At 44.6% G+C, this 17986-nt stretch overlaps 1 protein-coding gene across 1 annotated transcript in view; it reads right to left on the reverse strand.

Moving 5' to 3' along the window:
- The window catches only part of AKR1D1 (aldo-keto reductase family 1, member D1), a 41516-nt gene that overhangs the window by 17263 nt on the left and 6267 nt on the right, over positions 1–17986 (reverse strand). Inside the window, exons 2-4 of the mRNA XM_009887431.1 lie at positions 11397–11568; positions 9913–9943; positions 1962–2129 (exon numbers count right to left, since the gene is read on the reverse strand). Coding sequence (XP_009885733.1) covers positions 1962–2129; positions 9913–9943; positions 11397–11568 — 371 coding nt within the window. The remainder of the gene's footprint in view (positions 1–1961; positions 2130–9912; positions 9944–11396; positions 11569–17986) is intronic.

Here is a 17986-nt window from a genome sequence, read left to right on the forward strand (position 1 = left end):
GTTAAAACATTCAGTGAAACATATGAAAATCCTGGATCATGATAGATTGAATTGGTTGCAGATTATTTTCCACTTCTGCCTTTGAACTCTTTAAAGACCACAGAGATGCTCTAATGCACTATCACCTTGAGCACCTGAAGTGTTGTCAAGCGCAAACAGGACACAACAGAAAGAAAAATCTTTCTGTGTCCGATCTCACTGTCACAAAGCAGGCTGGAACCAAAGGTATTGACTATCGTGGTACTGCGAGTCGCAGCCCTGAGGCTTGCAGGATCTGCAGTGTAGGGAACAATTGAACTTACAATCAAGAAATCAAATGCAGTTTCACAGGTGGCTCAATGTTTAAGGAGTGGTCATCAACTAGGAAAATCATCTAGTGATTAGATCGGACAACTGAATACAGAAAGGCTTAATAAATAAAGTAAGCTTGGAATCGTGATAAAATTTTACCAAGAGATGCACTTTCACAGAACCTAAAGGTTTATATGGGAAAATAATGTGCAGGGGAAGCAGTTGGGAAAGTTGAGGACTCAAAATTGTTAAGACATCTGGTTCTAACCTTTTGGCACAACTTTGTGGTTTTGATTTGAAATATTACTGGTAATTTGCAGTAACGAACGTATAAAACAGTTGAAACAAAATATTTTGACTGATCCAAATCAACATATTTGGCATATGAGAGACTGAGAGACTACCCTGGTAAAGGTGGAAAATTTGAGGATGTGAATCTTTTCTCAGGATGGCAAGGTTGTTACCAGTAGAACTGAGCAGGGAACTTGGAAAAGAGTTGCATACTTTACAGATTGGAAATTGCTGTACTTGGAAATTGGTCTATAGCTGCTGAAAATCCACTTGGTCTGCAAACTACCCAATCCGAAGCTTAGTTTCCCAGATCATAGAGCTTAACTATATTGCTCACAGTAAAACGGGTCTTTTATCCCATGGGATCTTTCACTCTAGGAACCGTGATATTTATTTCCAAGGCTGTTGAGTAACTTTTGAGGATTACGTCTTATTTGGGAAAGGAGAAGGGGAAAATATTAGGTTGAGATGTCCAAAGAAGCACCGCAGGAAAGGGAATTTGAGGCCATAAACGCCATTAGAAACTGGACAGGCACCATGAAATTTCTGGGGCCATCTGATCTTTATTCTGCAACATGCAATGAGCTCTCTCTTATACATAGGATGTAGTTACTGTAGTTGTAACAGCTTTTGTCAGACACTTCTTCGGACACGGGACTTCATTATTCTAGCAGAGAATCAGCTCTTACGGCTAAGACTTTAAAGGATTAACTAGCTCATACATTACTCTGGCCTCGTTGCTCTAGAGCAGAAGTGTGATGACATCTTCTCTCCAAGTAAGTTGATTCATTATCCTCGAACATTTTAATGACAGGTGATACAGTAACCGAGGGTGTAGCTTGATGAGTAATTTTCTGGCAGTTGTACCAATGTAAGCACTTGCTGTTCTCCTGTACGCAGACACTTGCATGCGCGTGCTTGCTTCCACCCCGTTCATTATGCAATCTCGCAGCAAACCTGTACGGGGAATTGTTCTAACAGAAAATAACTCATTTGCAGGATCATTGTCCAGGTTGGGCTCAGTGTGTAACTATAGAAATGTGCATGCCAGCATGACCCATGGGACAGTAGTAACAGCTTAGGCAGCATTGCTGAGTGTAGCAACAGTCTAAACTTGCAGGTGCTTACAATAGTAGGCAGAATGGATGTTGCATGGTTCCCATTGCTAACAGAGCTTTAAACTGAGAACAACAATGATTCCTGTGTTTAACGTGAACCTAGCACTCATGAAGCTCTGCAGCATTATGGTAATGCTAGGAAAGAAAAATAGAGGATGTTGGGTTTGGAAGCATGCCAGATGTTGACCACCGGCATTATTAAGAAGGCCCATTCACACAAATCCTGGATTTAGTGTAAAAAATTGGAGTGCAGCTTCTCACCTTGCCACAGTAAAAAATGTCCTCTCGCTTGATCCTTCCTTCAGCAATCTTCTCCCGGATGGCTTGTCCCACTTCATGCTCATTGTAGTAGACAAAGGCACCGTCAATATGGCGGTAACCAGTATCAATGGCAATCTTCACTGACTCCAAACAGGAACCTTTGGGAGTCTAATGGGAGAACAAAAAGAATAAACACAATTTTAGCCTCCTACTCACCTCTCCTACAATGCTATAGAGTCCCTGAGATAAGCACAAGGTTTATGCTGGAGTTCATCCAGTCTAACCATCCCGTACCTCCCCAGACACCTGTGTTTGTGAATAAAAATGTGCTCTGTGCTTTTCTTCAAAAGTGTCGCAAATGTGGAATTACACTGGAAAAAGGAGCAAAGCAAAAAATTCTCTATGAGTCTGGGAAAGAGAAAGTACTAGAGTCCTCAGAAAGTAGAATTGAACGTATTCGATATGAAAATTATTTCAGAGTTTCTTATCTAGAGAGCAAGAGCTTTCCTACAACAGCCGTTTGATAAAATCCCTTACTCAAAGGGAAAAGGGCTTTTTGATTGAGCCAGATCAGAGGCTGTTTGAATATCTTATGGTCCAATAGAGCTTTCAGCAGAGCAGGAATTTGGATGTGACTTCTTTCTCCTCAAATCAACTTACCATTGGTAGTATCACAATCCAAAGGGTGACAGCTCAGGACTGTCTACTGGTACACCCAGTTCTGGACAGTTGTTTTACCATGTGGCTAAGAACCAGTAGACGCTTTAGTGTACACTTATATACATCTTACTGCTTCAGTTTAAGATGAGACCAAGAAACCTCTTAATAAGTCCAAGTGGCATTTTTGTGCTGTGTGCTGCACTTAGGTTTACTTGTCTTTGCTGAAATTCAGAGTAAGATTGTTTTTTCAGAACTGTCATGTTTTCCATTAGCCAATGTGGCAAGCAAAATACATGTAGGCCAAACCAAATGAAAAAGCATAAGACTGGTCACTGAAATCATTTGACTGGTCACTGAAATTGTACTGAAAATGTCTTATTGTTGCCACACTTTGCATAATGAGAGGGCAGCTCTAAGTGGTGGTGGTCAAGGGCTCTCAGTGACATGTGGCAACACTGTTCTCCCACCCTTTTCATGGGCATTGCTCTGCTGTGACAGGGACATCTGATTCACTTAGAGGAAAACTGAAATAGGGTGAGTCAACCTGCTCTGCTGCGCTGCTGTCTGCCAGCAGCATATGCCAGGAGGTGAATTTTGCTGCCTCCAAGTGCAGGGCCAAGACTACGTTGCTTCTCCTATGAAGAAAACAGATGCCAGAGACATCTGGAAATGAGACAGGATATGAAGAGAGGATTTCAAACTTGTTGGTTTTGCTGATGCCAGAGAAAGACAAGAAGCAGGACTGGCAATAGGTGCTGTTAGGAAGGATCGCTTTTCACCGGCGCAATCAATCTCCCTCCTCTCCCTCCAAGCTGCCCTTTGTCAGCAGCCCCTGGCTTGGCTGTCTGGGAGTTTGCCATAAAATAAACAGCTGCTCTTCCATCACCTGATGAACTAGAAGGTGTGAAACTCATAGCTCCCACAGAATGCCGCAGTCACTAACGACACTGGTCTGCCCTTCCACAGTTGTGGAAGAAAGATCTGTGAAGGACTGCTGAAGACGCATGGGGGTCAACTTCTCTGTCTTCTAGCCCCAGAGCTGTAGGTTGGTGGCAAATTATTCTGGGGTAATGGGATCGTATCCCGGCCTGCTCACTCTGTTCTTCAGCATTCCACCCGGGCTGGCCGCAGTCGGACATGACTGGACTGACATCTATTCAGACTCAAGGGGATCTTTCTGCTCCAGGACACAGTTCCTAAGGGTTACTTAAAACACAAAGCCGCTCACACTTGCCCCTTTTTTTTACAGACGTGGGTGAGGTCTGAGAGGCAAAATGGCACAATTTGGCACGCTAAGGTATTTACAGCAGCGATGACGCAATCTTGTCTGCTTAATTGTGAGACACAACGAAACACTTGTTTGAATGCTTTGCTGCTTTTGCTGTGGAAGCATCCCAAAGGCATGCTCGGCCCCTGCCACGGCCCTTTGCTAGTTGTTAGTAGCATGCAATGAAGACCACGGCAACTAAAAGCCTTTTGGCAGCAGTCAATGGCTAGTTCTCACTCGGGGCATCTTGGGCAGCATTACAGAAGCACGAGGCATGGAGCAGTGACAACCTCCAACATGTTCGCAGCTTTGTCCCTGCCTGAACCTGCCAGGAAGGGTTTGAGGAAGGCAGCAGGCAAAAATCTCTGACACGAGTACTACAAGCCTGCAGTTAGCGATGCCAGTAACCTCAGACCTCTGTCTCGGCAATGAGCTGCACGAGGCCGTAGCCGCAGTTGCAGAGCTCAGGCTGACTAGCACAGAGCAACGGGGCTCAGCTGAAAAGTCTTGTGAGTTCAAGTCCAAGCAATGACTAGTTAGCCAAATGAGAAATGCATTTTTAAAAGCGTGATCAGTATTTTCTCTGTGAAACCTGATTTTTCAGACAGTGATGACTTCAGCGTGTTTGACTTGACCATTCAAGTGTATGAAAGCAGAACATTTAGAGTACAGCGATGCCTTATTTTAATACTTTTTTTTTAAAAAAAAAAAAGGTTTTGTTGTTTGGGGCTTGGGGTTTGTTTTTTTTTTTTTTTTTTTTTTTTTTTTTTTTTTTTTTTAACTTTTCCTCTTTTGTTGAAGAAGCTGAAAACGGGGTGTGGGCCTGATCCTAGCATTTCCTCTCTTTGCGCTCTTGACAGATTGCATGAACACAGCTCCCAATTGTATCTTGAAGCTGTAAACTAAACCCCACAAGGCAAGGAAATGTTGATTATTGAGTGTAGCATCTTTTCTCAAACACCAGGCCCAGTTTGGTCAGTAACAAAAGCAGAAGGAATAAGTGAAGAAGGGTAGAGTCTCACATATAGGGCAATGGCATAGTTGCAGGCTTGGGAGGATGGTGGAACAGAGGAAAATAAGAAACCTTGCAGTTACTGCAATTGCCTTTGGCTGCATCAGTTAACTTATGTTAGAGCTGAATTTCTATGTATTTCTTAATCTTTTGCATGGGACTTACACACATCTGTACAAATAATCTCGTGAAAGACTCCACCATCCCAAGGATTAATCTTATTCTTTAGGGGCTTGAGGAGGCTTTTTTTGGATCAAGCCTTGATTACCAATGGCTGGAGATGAGTTTATATTAAATATAAATGTTTTCATTGCACTAGTTCATTTCATCTGATGTGGTATATTAGTCCTGACAGATTCTGGTCTAAGGTGCTTCATATAAAAATGCAAGGCAACTTAGGGAACAGTTTTTGGAAAATTCTGCCACTATTGAACCGTCCCAGCTGAAGGCCTGGGACATCTGTGAGCCTGGAAACTTTAAACCATATGTTTATTTTCATTCTAATGGAGAAACTATCATTTCTAGCATTTCACATATCTAATCCTTCCAAATCCTCAGTAATGGGCTGTGGTAAACTGTGCTGATGAGTTGCACAGGCTAGTCATATTGTGGTTTTGCCACTTTTTAGAAGTGTTGCCTTAAGTGTAGTATCTTATTCCATTGTTTCCTGACACACAATATTAAAGCTGAATGACTCAGATCACCACTGCTCATCCATCTTTCCATCAGAGAAGGCACAAACCTGGATCTTTCCCTTCTACCCCACTGCTCAGTCTCTGAGGTGTTTTAATTTCTTCAGTCTTTTATGGAAATAAATTCTTTAACTAGTAGTGGCCAGATCAGAGATTACGAACTGAAAACCAACTTTTACTTAAGGGCAGATACGAGTTTGTGATATGACTGCTCTTATATCTCGTGGTGTTGTATAAGGCTCAGCACTTCAATCACAGCAGCTGGTGGAGCAGTGACTCCCAGGCTGCCTGCCCACCGAGAACCCACCTTTACTCTACCAGGAAAGCCAGACCTCCTCCTCCTTCTCCTTACTGTGGGTTATACCCACTTGCGCAAGTTATCTAAAATGTGGTTGCCTATGCTGTCTACTCATTTCAGATAAGCCTTTATTCTTGTACTATTCCCAAATAAGCAGGGCTTACATTTAGAGCAGCACAAATGCCAGATGAATTACTGAAATGTCTCAGCGCTATAAACCTTCGTGCTTTGTCGGTAGCAATTCAGGACACTTTGGCCTTAAGACAAATCTTTGCTTCTTTATTACATTTTATTTAAGTGTAGATAAGAGGTATGCTTGATCCTTGGCTATAATTAATGTTTGAGCTTCTAATCAGTGTGCCCTACAACCATGCTACTTTGATCAAGGACTGCTCTTTTAGAACTGGAAATTTATAACCACTTGTACACTGTAAGCCAGATGTTTATCTTCAGTGCTCTTACAGTCAGTCACTAATTTGTGCCAGAAAAGGTATTAAATTTATTACATGCTCTATGATGAAAGAAAAACTGCTTGGTTGACTAGAACCACTCTTTCAATCACTAATAACTCCTTCAATAGCATCTAGGCTGTTTTTAAGGTCATAGAGTTTAAGGAAACAACACGCAAAATTATTCCCTCTGTCAATCAATAGCTTGTAAACCTGCCGATTTACCACCATGTGCGACAGATCAAACCCGTATCCGTTTCCTTCAGGTTCCATAGCAAATAAATCTGGCAGAAGGGCAGGGGAGCAGACTCAGGTTTGCACCTTCACTGAAAGAAAGGAAGAAGCAATTTGGCCCCTTCTCCACGGATGAGGTAGCCAACTGGCCAGTTACCACATTTTATGAGTCTGAAAAAGCAATGTGCTTCATCAGTTCTGCCTGTCTGAAAGGGTCTGCTCTCTTTTTTCCTCTGAGACCGTGAACTTTTTTATTTTTTAATGTTTATTCCAGACACCCTCCATCACGTCCCATTTTGTCAAAAACTATTCTGCCTACCACAGAAAAAGTACACCTTCAGTTTTGCTCAGGATTGCATGTGACCAAGCCACAGAATATCTCTTGTGCAGGCGTACCCAAGTAGAACAGTAGCTGCTCAGCCGTGTTAGTGGTTGTCTTACTCATTACTGCTATTTGGTGTTGCATTTCAGCTGCCCACCAATCCTTTTGCTTTTTCTGTAGCATCCTTTTCTGGTCAGCAATTTCCATCAGCCTTCCAGCTGATAAAGAGGAATTCTTGTTACCTCCAAAGACAAACTGAACAGGGCACTTTAGTGGCAGATCATGATCTTGCAAACCACATGAACAACTACCATCAGCACCGCTTTTATAAATGTATCGACATCACTATTGTTATTTATTCTTTGTTCAGTGCATACAGTAAAGGAAAAGAGTCTGACTTAGGTTCTCATATTCTGCTCTGCCTTGTTTCATGTGTGCACCTTTAGAGAGCCTCACCAGTCTGGGCAGCTTGTGAGAGCTGAGGAAGCAGCGCTTCAGGGAAGGAGCCGTTCACCTTAGTCCTGAGAACCTCACCGTGGTTAGTGACACGGTATCCAGTCCCTCAGCTGGGAATAGCGTTCCTCAGAGGAAGAGCTTGAGGTGTTGGGAGAGACAGGGCCATCTCCTGGAAAAAATCTGAATGTAGCTGCAGCTGAATTACATGAGAGATCCAAACTGTGGGCTAAGTGCTCCAGTCCTAACCTATAATTTAAGATGTGGAGCCTCTGTTTAGGAATCTTAGTCAGCTAAATACAGGAAGGAGAAAGTAGGTACATTCCTGGGCTCAGAGCCTCCTTTGCTCGACCTCGGCACTCACACACAGATTCTTATGCAAGTTTCTAGAAGCCCAATTGCTTATTTCCATTTGCCTGTTTTCTGGACAAACTGGCAAAGAGGACTGGCTTAAGATGTTAGGAACAGAGCATAGAAAACATGTGTACTGAAGGCATTACAGGAAAGCACAGGTTGAGTTTACAAAGCCAGAGGATATGAGCCACACAAGGGTACATTCTTAGAATTGTTTAATCTTGTAAAGGAGAAGCTGTACTGTACACCTCTTTCTTGGAAAATGCAACCGCCAGCACATCCTCCTCTCTCGTACACAGGAAAATCTGGCTTTCATCCCCCGGAAGCATTGGCAGCCACCATCCAGGAAGCAAAACCCAGCGAAGGGATCTCTGCAAAAGCAGGTAGAGCTGAGAAGGGAGGCAGGGAGCACTGCTGAGAGCCATGAGTTGCTGTGCCGGCCCAGAGCGTTGCTCTGTGTCACGCAGTGCGGTGCCTTAGAGAAAGTGAGGGACAGCCAATGCGCCCAGAGAAGATGAGGGGAATGGTGATGCTTGCTGCCTCGCACCACGCTGTGAATGAGCGTGGACAGGGGGTGCCTTTCTCCTCCAGCCTGATGTGCTCTCAGTGGCTTGAAGCGTGAGGTTTGATTGCCCATATGACAGAAATTAGATTGCATAACTGCAGATTTATCATTTCTAGAATTACTATGACATTGTTATTCTAGGATTAAGCCAAAGCTGTGTTCAGGAAAGCCTTATTATTGTAGCTGGCAGGGGCTGCAGGAGTTATTTTTACCACTTGATTGCAGAATCCTCAGTTTTAGGATTGCCACAACTTTTCACTTGATGCAAGTTCACTTAATGCAAGCCTAAGTTAAAGGGCTGCCATGCCTCTGTCTCGGCAGCTAGAGCATTAAAGCAAACCAAGCAAATGATGTGCACACCAGCGCCCCATGCTCACGGTGCCAGCTGGGTGGACTGGGACAGTCTCCTGAAGAGCTGGAGGACAAAATAGCCAGCTGGCCAGCCCTGGAAAGTGAAGATCTAACTGGAAGGGTGGATGCTATGAAAATACCCTTCAGACAAGAAATGTGATCCCAGGGATGCAGGAGGTACAAGGGGAAGATAAAGCACCAGCTTGTGCAATAACAGAGGAGAAAGAAAAGGTTGCCAGTAGTTCTTCTGCTTCATTCCCTAGAGTTAAAGGGGAGAGGTTTCTGGCGCCAGTTCGAAGAAGTGTTTGCAAAGGCAGATGTAAAACTTGGGGAATTCCACCACCTAGTTAGCTGAACCAACAAAAGTTGGCTTTGATGAAGCCTAGAGAGGCATTTTCTGCACAGCATTTTCAAGTTTTGACAAATGTGGCCTCCTAGGTCAACCGAAGACACAACCCAGATGTTAGCTTCCCGCATGAGCTGTAAGAACATGCTTATGCTGTTCTTCAGAGAACTGCGGGGAATCAGGGACACATGGGAATGCACAGCCATATTTAACGTATGGAGCCAATCAGGGATGTTTTAGAAAATGAAGGTTTGTCTGGAAAATTGGGATCTAAATGTTCTTGCCAAAAAGCATAGCATATCTTTCAGTTGTGTTAATTTAGATTACTCACTCATAGGGGTTCAGTTTTTTCCCCTCTTTGACAATGCCAGTGATTCCCTGTCTCATCTTTTGTAAAACAATCTTCATAACTTTTATTTACATAGGCCAGACTTCCCTATGGCTCTTGAGCAGGGTTAAAAATCTAGCATGTTTAGAAAGCCACAGGAAAAGTGAAAAAATTAAATTTTTTTTGTGTTAATATTTGGTCTTGACATTATTGCACTGGTAACAGCTAGCTTTGTCATTTTTGGAAGAGGGGTATATTGAAACAGCTAGTGCTTGTCACTGCAGTACGCAGCTGTAAAATGAAAAAGGTCTGCTTTCTGTTTGCTTACTTTTCAAACAAGAATCCCTATAGCTGGTCTTGAGTAGTGCTACTTTCCTAAAAGCTTATCTGGATTACCCTTCTATTAATTTTGGATCTGGGCTGGTTGAATGCAATTCCACCCGATGTCACAGCCAGACGCGTAGCTCAGTGGGTGACGTTGGCATCTGATATTCACCATCCGAAAGCCATGCCGACTCCCAGACAAAGTTGTCATCTCCTAAATATCACCTTGCTCTGGGAGTGTTTTCCTCTGGAGCGCTCTTGCGGTGTCGGTACCACATTTGGGAGCCAAGTGATGCGGTGCCAGGTTGGCTGTAAGAGCCAGCCCCTCTGCTTGGATTAGGCAGGCATCACTGCGCTGGGGCCAGGCGATTATCCGGCTGTCAACGGTTTCATTAGTATAAGTCCACCGTTCTGCAGGGGAATATGTGTCTTGGTCCTGGAGCAGTCTGAAAATGTTTTCATGTAGCAGCTGAAATGTTAGCGTAGGTTAGAGGTACTATCTTTTTAAGAAGAGGTTTTTTGAAGGCTCATGGTTTAAGGCATGCTCAGGTCCGGGCAGGGGGAGTCATCTGAGCACAGTCTACTCTTCTGAGCAAACTAAAAAATCCACCCTTTTCCAGGACTAGCACTTTTGTAGCTATTTGGCTCAGAAGTCCTCTGTAAATTGATGAACTTTGTAGCTAGAAAGCTAGTCTCTCATTCACCCTCATCTACAAGGCTGGGCCCATCCTCATCAGGAATTTTATGTGTTGACCATTTCAGTAAATGCAGCTTTTAATCTGCCACACATGATTAGACACTAATTGTATTCATAGCTGGAAACACCACAGAAGCCATTGGCACGAAGTAGAGATGAGTCATACTATCAATTTGTTTTCTATTAAACTTCAGGATTCATAGAAATGAAGAACCACAGAGATTTCAGCAGAGAAGATACACAGAGGTAAAAAGAGCCATGTGTTTTGTGCAAATCAAAGTCATAAGAACAAAGCTTGTGCCCTCAAGAAAGTTGCATGCAAGAATCTTTCCTCCAGCTTGACAGAGTGATAAGTCATTTTGTCAAATCCAACTTGAAAATCCAACTTTAATGGTTAAAGTATGGTTCTTACACAAAAGCCATGAGGTTTTGAGCCTGCCACATTTCAGAAAAAAAGCTGCTACCTTTTCTGATTACCTGTTTTTTCTAATTAGATGACTTAATTTTCCTTTCTTAATGAGATAAAGATGCAATCTTGCATTTATGCAAGCCAAAAATGTTTCATTGTATAACATGAGATTACAGGGAGCTAGCAGGAATTGAGGCGTCAAGAGGTGGTTGCAGGCAGGGGAGGAGAGGTCATGGCTGAAGACCAAGACGACAAAATGTTGAAGGCACAGAAATGTAGAAAGACTGTTCCAGTGGTAGAACAGAAAAGGTGAATGTAAGAGAAACAAATTCTACTTTTTGTAGGGGGTAAATATGCCATAAAAGCATAAATGAAAGGGAACTTTAAAATGCATCATGCATGTTTTAGTAAAAGTCATTGATGAAAGCAGAATTTGTCTGAGACCCTTTTGATTTAGTGCTGCCTTCTACCCTGTACTCTCACCTATTTGCTATGAGAAGTCCCATCTGTGAAAGCAGCACCTTAAGTGTGCATCTGCTCATCCCTCACCCTCTGGCACATTTGCCATCTCTGTAGCAAACAGCAGGGATGGATTAAGACAATAATACAGCCCAGTGCTGCTGAAGTTTCTTGAATCCTCACGCAGACTCCTTCTCCTGTATCTCCTTACTCACGGTGCTTTTGATCGTGTTTCCAGCGAGCAGCCGTGCTCCTGCCCGAGAGCCACATTGCTCTGCTGCCTGCTAAAAGCTGATGCCTGGTACTGCACCTCCTCAAGGCATCTGGGGATCAAATAACCAGAAATCCTGCCTTTATCCGCTCTTGGCAACTGGGTCTTGCCAGTAACTGTGAATTAGTCGAGGAACAAGGAGTAAAATCTGGGAGATCAAGCAATAAGGGCATCACTGAACACCAGGATACCGGCCACCAAAGGTAAGTCATCCATCCCACCTGCAGTCTGTGCGAGCTGAATCGTCTGAGTATGGTTTAGTCCTCCATGTGTGAAACTAACTGGGTCACAACTTTGTCAGTGAGTGATCTGACTACAGATACACGGTTCCAGGATAAAGATCGTTCAGCATGAAGGACAGGCTAAAAGTTTACTAACAAGCAGGCCAGGAGCCCTCCAGGACGAGTAGCAGATCAGGCATGCTTCTCTTCCTGGGCTGCAATAACATATCTTCGTCCCTTCTGCCCTTGCCTCAAGTGCACAGGTCTCAGTTTGGGAGTATGGTTTTAGGATATCCTCAGAGACGAAGGGAACATAAGGCCACCCTCTGAAACATCTCAGATAACCCAGCCCTGAAAGACCGCGTGTTGCTGTGTGTCAGCCAGCCATGGCTCCGCCGCTCCAAAGCGCTCCCTGAAGACAAGAAAAATGAGTATCGCATGAGGTAATACCGCTGCTCAAAAAGCAAACGGCTTGAGAGAGCCAGTGGTGGTTACTGAAAAGGGGCTGTAAAGGGGCACAACGCCCTTTGGAAATGCTGGTAAGGGGATATGGCCCAACAACTTTAAAAAAAAACAATTTTGTTTTGGGAATTTTCTTTGCTTCTTAAGTTCAGGGCATAAATATGAGGCTCCGTAGCCAAATATCCCAGCTGACTCCCTCCGGCTCTGTTCAAATCAGGTTCCCAATAGACTTTTTTAGGCAAGAAAAAGGCAAAATATTTCCCTGTCCTACATCTGTGGTGATTTCATGTAGGTTCATGATGACTACTTCATTCCAAAGCTAACTTCAGACTTGGAACTTGCTGAATTCAAACATATATTTATGTGTAATTGTTCACATTAAAAGGACTGTGGTGTTTTCTTTATATATTTATTTTAATAGCATGTCATGGGAAGTAAGCTAAGACTGTAAGGCCACTTGCATGTTAGGGCAGTTCCTGCTCTTGATACCGCCTCTCATCTCCTTCAAGAAAAATATCTAGAAGCTGAGTGGGAGGTTTACCTCAGGAAGACAGTTGTCTTGAGTCAGAGAAGGAGAATTTGTAGGAAAGATATCAAGAAGTAGAAGCCTTTAAGCTTCAACCCTGTCTCCACAGATCTCAGGTGTCACTCCTTCCTGGGACTTTCAATACACGAGCTTTGTGTCAGGCCAGGTGACTTTCTCTACAAGTCACCTGAAATCACTGCTGTCTCCAGGCGATCATGTTTCAGAAGCCGGTGATGGCCAGGAGGAAAACAGAGGGAATTAAATTGTGTGTAATCCCCCACTTACTGCAGCTCAGAGATCCAGATCGCATCATGGGAACACGTCACTTATTTACTCTTTTGACTTAAAGGTAGCCTAGGGTAGCTCCAAAGGCAGGCAGCCTGCAGCAGAGATGCAGCCTGCACTGCTAAGAGCGATTGAAATAGTTTGTGCGCGCACATCCGTGTGCGAGGAACTTTTTGGCATAAAAGGTCCTACGAGAGCACGAGGGGCTGCTCAGCCCATACAACGAAAAGTTACTCTGTTCAGCTTCTAGCTTGGGTGTAAAAAGTAATTCAGGGTGCCAAAACAGTGTTTTTACTTATCCAAAACAGATTTTTTTATTTACTTGGTCACTCAGATTGGATACGGGAGCCCTGGATGAACTTTTCCTCTCCCTGATTCAAACCAGCAATTTCTTCTTAAACAAAACCCAGACTGTCTGGGCACTCACAAGGGTTACTTTGTGGTAGTTAAGGATTTGGGGAAACGGGTCTCTCTCCCTCCTGGCTGGATGCCATACAGATTTCTTCAGCATCCAAAGCCATGGGGCTGGTGGGCAGCGTGCTTTCCTGCAGGGAGGGCGCTCCTCCCGCTCCAGCCTGTACGTGTTTCTTCTTGCTTCTCTCTAGCTATCTCATACCCCCACGATCACGTTATTTCCCTGGGCTGTGCGATATGAATTTAATCCCAGGAGGCAGAGAGGAGGACTGAATCTGGTTTCCCGCCGCCTGTGTGGATTCCCTCACCAGCAGGCTATTCGGGGAAAGGCAACTGCTACCTCCAACTGCTTTAATAATCCTTTGATTCCTCAGCTTGTGCTGCCAGTACCCAAAATGAAATGCTTTGCCATTTGTTTTGCCTGAAAATATTCCACAAAACTGCTTCCAATTTATGAATGGATTTGGCTACCTCAGAACCTCATTTTTAGCAAAGTCGCAGCTTGCCAAAAACCCTCACCCAGTGCTATTCTTGAGTGCGCTGCCCAATCTTATGTTTCAGAAGCAGCGCCTGTGTACAGTGCGGTTGCTACAACCTTCCCTCCAAGCCCTCTCCTCCCTCAGTCAAAACAGGAAGGCAGGAGAGGAGCTGCGGCCAAGGCCCCTTGACCTTCCAGGGAGACAGCGGGTATTTATGTGGAAGCACTGGGCTGATGATCTTAGCTGTGTTGACAGGGATGAGTTATAAAGTGAAGCGGGCGTAAGTGCCATTTTAACGAGGCATAGGATTTCCAGGATTTAGGAGTGTTTTTAGCACCTTTCCCCTTTGAGCCTGCTCATCCCTGCACCTCATCCGCTTCCAGATGGGTACCAGTACCGCTCGCCGGGCTGTGCTGGGAGCTGAGCATCAATGCTGGGAGGTGGCTCTGCTGTGGCATGGGGCAATGCTGCAGGCTCGTCAAGAGGGCTGTTCTCCTCCACCCTCCTCTGTGGAGCTGCCCTCTCCCTTCTGCCTCCCCTCCAAATCCATCTAATGCCCCAGAGAATTGGGTCAACGGCTCAGGGGCCCTCAGGGAGGGAAAGCTGGACACGGCACATCTGCTGGAGCCTTGGCAGACCCGCTCCGGCACGCGCAGGGCTTTGCCAGGAGGATCCTCAGAGCCAGACAGAGCCAGAATTGGCCTCAAATTTTAAAGCCCTCTGGAGGACCTCGATAGTCCAGATTCACTGCTCCCACTGTGGTTCCCTCCTAGACCCATGGGGAGAGGGGATATTTGGGGAAGGGAAGAGAGAACAGGGGAGAGAGTCAGTGACTGAGACTTTCAGTGTTCCGCTTGCTGGGATGAACAGCCTAATTTACGTAGGCAAGAATCTAATACAATTTACACATTTCCTTCCCTGTGTGAAGGAGAACACAAAACCAACTTCAACACACTGAAATCTGCACCCAAAAGCAAACTAAGCTTTCCAGTTGTACAATTATTACCTTCCCTTAAAAATACAGATAGGAAACACCAATTAAAGCAGCAAAAAATTTTTCCAAGTGCCTTTCTTGATAAACAACCCAAATTCATCATTAATTCTATGACCCAGTGAAGAAGCCTCTCTTTTTGCCAGCAGATGAACCGATAGCAAATGGATTCATTGCACTTTCTTGCTGTGCTAGGACAGTAAAGCAAAAAGAAACCCCCAACATTGCACTACCAGTGTTTTCAGTCTCAAAGAATTAGCTGAATTCGTCTCATCCTGACCCATATCCAGTCAGAAGAAAAGCTTTCTTACATCTAGGGGGAAAGAACATCCAATTAAAATTAATCTGATTATCAAATAGACCTTTTCTGCAGTGGTCCAGCTCTGCTCCAGTTGAGTGATGTACTTCGTTGAGTCAGTAAACTTGCACAGGGAACGAAATTTCAGTCAACAGATTTATTTTTTTGTTCAGTGTTTCACAACTGGAGAAGCATGACTTATCTCCCAAAGTCGTCTTTGGGAGAACAATTAAGTTATTTAAGACGAGCAAGGCAAGCTGCCGACACATTTCAGTTCTGAAGGCACTGCTGTGCAGTTTATCCAGACAAAGCCCAAAACATCAAAGCTGGCCTCCTGCCTCTGTTTTCTTGTAACCGACTGTCGGAGAAGCAGATTTCCCTGCTCCGTGGCTAACTAGATCTGCCTGGTTTGCTTAACCAGTGAGCGTATTCCTGCACTTCAGGAAGAACACTCCAGGCTCATTACAAGCTACTGGGCTACAGCGTGAGATTGAGAAAACAGATTTGTTTTGGACAAGCTGCTATGACATGGAGGTGCCAGGGTGAATAACCTTTGGAGGGGGAAAAAAAAAAAAAAAAAAAAGAAAAAAAATCCACTTCCAAGAGAAAGATGAATAATCTGACAAATGAATGGCTCTGTATTTTATATCAAAGCACAAAATGACTAGAAGTTGTGGAGATCTGACTCATGAGCCGAAATAGTGTGCTGGGGACAGCTGGCACCATTGCTACCACCAGCTGCCTGGCCCCGCTGCTGGAGAATGGGTGGCTCAGATGCTGCTTCTTAAGCAATTCAGCCACAAAAAGGCTACAGTTAAGCATTTTAAGGGAAACGTGTCAGTGCTAGTTTATAGCCTCACTTGTTAAGATTAACTTTGAAATGGACCTGAGTTGTCACAAAGCCTTTCAGCTCTCAAGGCGGGAGGAACCGGACAGAAACCTCGCCAGGCATCCTGGTGGAAGTTGCACCAGGCATAAGTCAGCACTCGGCAGAGTAGCTTGTCCTGGCTAAGTGGCACTTCACTGTCACAGCAAGGCGTTGACAGAAGACACACACACACACACAGAGTCCCCCCCATACCCCTCCTCTTATCAGCAAAGCAGCCTTTTTGAGATGGGCAAGCTTTAAGCCATGACCTATTTATATGTCCTGCCACATCACCAACTGGTAGCTGCAAACAATTCTGCAACAAATCCCGTAGCACCCTGCTGCCACTTTTCCTCTGTGACAAGTTCTCCGACTCAAATACCCAGTCCTAATCCCAACGTAAATCCTCAGCCCAGCTCCTCCAGATAAACATACAGTGGTTCACCTGGTCTTTTACGAAAATGAGACTTTCGAAAGTGCTTTATCAGTGCTGCTTTCTCTACCTCTACTCAGCTCCTCCTCCCACCCATAACTTTCAAACATGTTTACCACATAGAAAGACAAAGACAGCTCAGAAAATCAAACTCCTACAAACGTGGGGGGAGGGAGGATGGGTGGTTGGGTATATGCACCCATCCCCACCGAGGGTGCAGTTACACAGCAGCTTCAATTCCTCTAAATTGGAGTTGCCATAGCAATGCCCTGCCTGCATTGTCCCGCTGTCTACCCCCCTTCTGTCACCGAAAAACAAAAGAGGTACATGCAAAAATCAAAAAGCCACGACCCGGGGCTGATTCAGCTGAAAATAATCACTACCTAAAAATGATTCATTTTCGCTTGATGAGCTCCATGAAAAGGCTCACCGTCCACCTCGATGGACAGGGGGGCAAAGGAGGCGGCAGGATTTTGCAGGGCTGGGGAATAAGTAGCAGGACTGTTGCTGTGCTGATTTTGGGACGTTTGAATTTCCACAGAACGAACTCTTAGCAGGGTTACAGCATCGCCGAGAAGCTGCGTCCAAAAGGGGAATCCCATCTGTCTCCCCTCTCGGCTCCAGCAGATTATTTGCCGCTCTGAGCTCCCTGCCTGAGCCTGGCTGATGCCACAGCATCGGACCACAGCTCACCCGGGCTGCAGGTGGGAAGCACAGCGAGGCAGGAGCACCCCTTCTGCTGGCAGCCTCGCTTTTCTCAGCTTCAAACTGCTGTAAAATTGTAACTCGAGGGATGGGGACATGATATGCAAGCCTGGAAAGAGACGCTTCAAGTTTGCTCAGAGATATTTTGTCACCGAATTATGCAACGTTCTGCTTTGCTACATTAAAACTCCTGTCAGAGAGCTTAATTTTGTTTCACTAACCATTATTGAAAGAACAAACTAGATGAAAATATCTCCAAAGACTCTAGTGATGTGGGGGACGGTGCCCAGCCTCCGAAACTGCAGATTCTCACTAATTCTTCCCATGTAAACCAGCATTGTTAACCAGGGAGATCTGCAGCCCTGAGGATTTCTTACACCTTTCTGCATCACTCATGCACTGCCTGCAGCTGTGTTTATTGAAGATCTTCTTTGACACTTATTAATATATCATAGTACAATTAGTCGTTGTTAAACGGCTTTAATAAAGAGTTTTCTTTAAAAAGGTATTTTTAGATACCTTGTGGTGTGTGGAGTCATACACACAACATTGCATCTCAACTCTGATACTATTACACAAGAAGGCTTCTGGCCACGGTGTCTCTTTGTCTACTCTTCAAAAGAACAAACAAACAAAAAAAAAGAAAAAGAAGTGCCGAAAGATCAGGCAGTTTAAGAGAGCGAAAGGCAGCAGCCAACGAGATGCCTTTGCGCTCGCTCCCTTGTGCGCAGGGGGAAGGAGCATCAGGTGTGCTTCCACAGCCCCGATACAGCCGAAGCAGCGACAGTTAGATGGGATGCCTGCCCGGGACCCGCCAAAACCGAAAAGATGCGGAATATTTGAGAGTGGTTT

The sequence above is a fragment of the Charadrius vociferus genome, unplaced genomic scaffold (assembly GCF_000708025.1).
Source record: "Charadrius vociferus isolate BGI_N301 unplaced genomic scaffold, ASM70802v2 scaffold196, whole genome shotgun sequence".
Classification (NCBI taxonomy): domain Eukaryota; kingdom Metazoa; phylum Chordata; class Aves; order Charadriiformes; family Charadriidae; genus Charadrius; species Charadrius vociferus.